This window comes from Osmia lignaria, chromosome 10 (genome assembly GCF_051020975.1).
Source record: "Osmia lignaria lignaria isolate PbOS001 chromosome 10, iyOsmLign1, whole genome shotgun sequence".
Lineage (NCBI taxonomy): Eukaryota > Metazoa > Arthropoda > Insecta > Hymenoptera > Megachilidae > Osmia > Osmia lignaria.
In genome coordinates this window covers 3,428,122-3,432,661 of record NC_135041.1, presented here as the reverse complement: position 1 = coordinate 3,432,661, position 4,540 = coordinate 3,428,122, and the positions used below count along the sequence as shown (strand labels likewise).

At 46.0% G+C, this 4,540-nt stretch overlaps 1 protein-coding gene across 1 annotated transcript; it reads right to left on the bottom strand.

The window, feature by feature from the left end:
* Positions 1–3,189: 3,189 nt before the first annotated feature.
* On the bottom strand, positions 3,190–4,182 carry LOC143305765 (uncharacterized). The gene has a single exon (XM_076690582.1). The coding sequence runs from the start codon at positions 4,180–4,182 to the stop codon at positions 3,190–3,192; it is 993 nt and encodes a 330-aa protein (XP_076546697.1).
* Positions 4,183–4,540: the final 358 nt, after the last annotated feature.

Here is a 4,540-nt window from a genome sequence, read left to right as displayed (position 1 = left end):
CCTCAGAAGGTGACTCGTACTTAGTAATAGGGATTATAGGTTCGCATGGTAAGCGGCTAAGGAGTAAAATCCAAACATTAATGTGCTAAATAACTAGTTTATTCAAGTAAGTAAGAATCTGATCTCAGCTAGATAACTAAATATGCTTCTTCACAATATGAAAGAAAATAATAATGCTAATGTTACAATGTGTACGGGCTAGATAAGAAATACAAAGAAAATTACAGAGAATACGCCCTAAATGAAAAATACAATAGAAAATGTGGTTATTAATAGAAATTAGTACAGCCAACACTCTGAACAATATCCAATTACACTAACGATAAGTATCGGAAATTATCAATGACAGCGACTTGTACTATTACTTCAGACATGAACGGACCTCTCTACAGGTCGCAATCGGTTTCTGGACAAGCCAGAGCTATGTGTAGTACAGGATTGCCTCGAAATAAGCAAGTGGTCTCTGCTTGGAAATAAGCAATTCGCTATCCCCTTGTAACGGGGTCGGTCGGTTCGGTGCGCACGGCGTTGCGCACCGCGGCGGTTTTCCCCGTGCCAGGGTTCGCATGGGAACAGGTCGGTAAATAACGAGTCGGTGTTAGTAGAAAAATAAATGTTTATTCAGGAAAAGAGTAGTGGGGCGTCTAGCAGCGGCTGCCCTCGCCGGCTGGTCGGGCGGTGCTCTCCTGCCTCGGGAGCTACAATCAGAGTATCGTCTGGTGGTTAGACGCGTGGAGCCAAGCTTAAGCCTAATGTACAGGACTTATGAACTACGGTCGGAACCCGGTCCGTCACAGAAAGTACGCGGCCTTAATTCTAGCGCAGGTCGTAGCCATCGCTACGCGGTCTTACAACTAACGGCGCGATGTCGGAGCGCGGAGTGAAAGCGCTGAACGGAGCGCGAACGCAAACAAACGCAAACAAACGCAAACGTACGCAAACGCAAAGGAGGTAGAGGCGGGATAGGATTGGCCCGGTTGGGCCGACGGTGTTTATTCAATCGCGCTGCGGTGGAGTTGCTGCCCGCTTGCCTCACGCGGCTCGTCTTCTCGTACGCCGAGGTAGAACCGAACAGCGAACGAGTCGACGACCAATCCTGGCCAGCCTGGGTAACGCCACAAAGCTGGACGGAATCGGCTGCCAAAGGCAAATTGCGGTGCCGAGTAAGCTAGCGTTCGGAATCCCCGCGGAAGCACCAGCAGAGATTATGAACGCGCACTAGCTTGGTCACCCCGGGTCAACCACGGGACTGACGAGGCTAGGCGCCTACGGCCGCTGGACCTAGGGGAGCTGCCAGGTCGTAGCGTAGTGCAATGCTACGGCCCGTTGGCCAGAGATCTCTTCGCCAGGTCAGTCATGGCGTCGAGAGCTCTGGTGCTCCGGTCCGGACCTCCGAGGAGGTCCCCTCGGGGCCGAAGCCCCGAGGCAACTCATCGATCCGCGCATCGATCGGTCCTACTTATAGTCTAATTACTCGGGAGTGGGGATGCCGCCGCGGTGGGGGCCCGCGATGCGCGACGCCGATCCGCGGCTGTCGTCGCACCCTCTTCTTTGTTTGAAGTCGCCCGCAAAGTAAGAGGTACGAGAAATGAGTGAGAGGTCCATGAAAGCTAGAAGCCGATGTTTTGGGTAATAAATTGTCACGCTCGACTGAGCAGTGACATCGGTTAGTAGAAGAAGGATGGAATATATGTATATAATGCTTTCTATCCTTGTTCAAAAAATAACATCGCTGCTCGGCCGATCACTTTATGATTTACCGCTACCTCGGATCTCTCACTCCTTTCTCGCGTTCTCCATCGTCACGTTTCGATAACAAAATCAAGCCGAATAGCATACCTGCTTCGAAATAAGCAACTGTTCGGTCCCAAGCCACTTGCTTATTTCGATGCAATCCTGTATAGGTCGTGTTCAAGGAGCTCCGCTCCTCGCTAGCTCTTTACACTTGATAGCTGACTCTAAACCAACATGTAGTGAACGCGTTGTGCACCATGAGTAGAAGGTCTGTAGATCTATAGAAACTTGTACTTGTCGTTGTAAGGAATTTAATTTGGCACGGGTTACTCTGTCGCTATATCCCTACCTAAGTGGTTCAGCGTTGAGCAACCGTAGCCTTTCTTCTATTGCTAGAGTGGTAGCTGTACTCGACCGAAGTCGAAGTCGAGCTGAGCATGGTCGAAACCAGACTGATTTTCTCCGCGTGGCACGCCTCTATTTATAGTCAGATTCTGCTGACCAAGCGCTTTTTTTCTATATAGACTTTTGTCTATGGGAATTCCCGGTACGTGACTCCCGAGCACCTCTACTCCTTAGTCTTAATGCGGTCTCCCTACTCTTAACGCGAGCTACCCTGCTCTTAACACCAGCGGGCACGCCATCTAATTCTATAAAGTTTTACTATAATACAACAATTATCGACTTCATTTAATATTACGATTTATTCTTAAACTAAGGTATCGCTGGGATGTTACAAAACCGTCAACCAACGCGTTCCATCCCGGAAGCCAAGTCTTATTCAGAATCTAACCGCGGAAGCCTCAAAAACCTTACGTGACAATTATTAATAAAACCTCTTGTTGAATAAAGAAACTTGTTGCAAAATAATAAAATAGGGTGGTAAAAAGAGGAAGGGTAGTTGAGTGAAGTGAAAAGCAAACGGGAAAAGTTTTGTAGGTTAGGTGAACATATAAAGGTTTACAGAAATAAGTATTATTTGTATACCTTAGCTAATTTGCACTTTCTAGGAACTTTGGTTGCACGTCGAAGACCTTATAACTATTCCCTAAACTCTATCTTTTATGTACAAACTATATCTAAATTATACAAGGTTTACATCTATGATTAAAACTTATTCTTTAGTTGGGTACATCACAGTTTTAAATTGTTTTTGGTTAAGAAAGCATCAATAATTATTAAAGCGGTAATGTTGGGTGCCACTAGAAAGTTGTCTATTGAGTATGGTGGTGTCAGTCCTTTTGTTCTCAGCTGTTGCAGCATTTCTTTCCTATGTTCTCGTGTACGTGTGCAGTCCCACAATATGTGGTCAATGTCCTCCACTGGATAGCCGCATTGACACCTAGTGTCCTGCACCATGCTAACCCTGGCCAAAGAGACCTTGAGGTGGAAATAGTTGGCTCTTGCCCTGTTAATCCAAACAGTTGTATGCCTCGACAGTTCGTTATTGAGAAATCAAGGGTGTGCGTTGGATTTCACATGGAATTTCCTGAAGAATTCTCTGCCTTTAAACCTCTCTTGTCTTGCCAGCTCGTTTTCAGTGTTGACCCTAATTTTTTGTTTTAGGACGGGAAAGATGTCTATATAGGGAACCTGGCATAGTTGCTTTTCTACAGCTTGTGCTGCAGTCTTAGCCTGCCTGTCCGCCAGCTCGTTCCCTCCAATGCCCCTGTGTGCCGGCGCCCACATAACTACTACTTCTTGATTGGGTGCCTTTACTTTGATCTGCCGAAGAGTGCTTTTAATGTTAATGATGTGCTTGTTAATTTGTGGATTGATACCTGGGCTGACCAAAGTCTGCACCAGATTGAGCGAGTCTGTACAGATCTCATAAGATTGTTGGTAATTTCTGTTTATATACTCAGTGGCCATCTCCATTGCTACACATTCTGCAGTGTAAACCGAGGCCTGTTTAGGTAGGGTGATCTTTCCAATGTAGTTGTCCTGGGGAACAACACATGCTGCGCCAACTGATGGCGAGCTGTCCAATTTCGACCCATTCGTGAATATTAATTTGTGATTTTGGTATTTATTCTGCATAGTTTCATGGAAGATTTCTATCGGGTGTGAGGTGTTTCTTGATTTGGTTATAAATTCTGTTTCTATTTTTGGTTGTATATACTGCGTTCCATAGTCAGCTGTGTTGGCCACAAGGTTGGGTAGTCTGACTAAAAGTGGAGTGAATTCCTCTATCAGATTGACAACCCGCGCCAGTGATCTGTCCTTGTCCAGCTCAGGGTTGGAAATGTGCTCTTGATTCCAGTACACCTCACAGAAGTCCGCCAGTACTTTTGCGAAGGGATTCGTCACATTGGTAAGAGCTTTCAACACATATTTGGAACCTAGGTAGCTGGTGCGATCCTTTATGCTGAGGAGTTTGGTTTCACCAAGAATGACATTAGTTGGGGTGGATCTTCTGTAACCCATTGCCAACCTTAAAGCATCCATTTGGATCCCTTCCAATTGGGCCCTGGATCTATTATCTGATGGAAAGTACTAAAAGCTGCCATAATCAATTCTAGATCTAATAAGTAATTTATAGATGGTTATCAACGATTGTGGGTCACACCCCCACCACGTTCTTCTGAGAAACTTGATGACGTTTAAAATTTTGTTACAATGCGTAAGCACCGCCTGTACATGTTTCCTAAACTTGAATTTCTGATCTATGCTTACTCCTAGGTATTTTGCTACCGGCCTGGAATGAATGATATGGCTGCCCAGGGTTATATCTGCCTGCACCGGTTTGTGCGGTGATCTCCCAAAGGACAGCAGTTCCGCTTTTTCCGCTGAGAGGTGAAAGCCT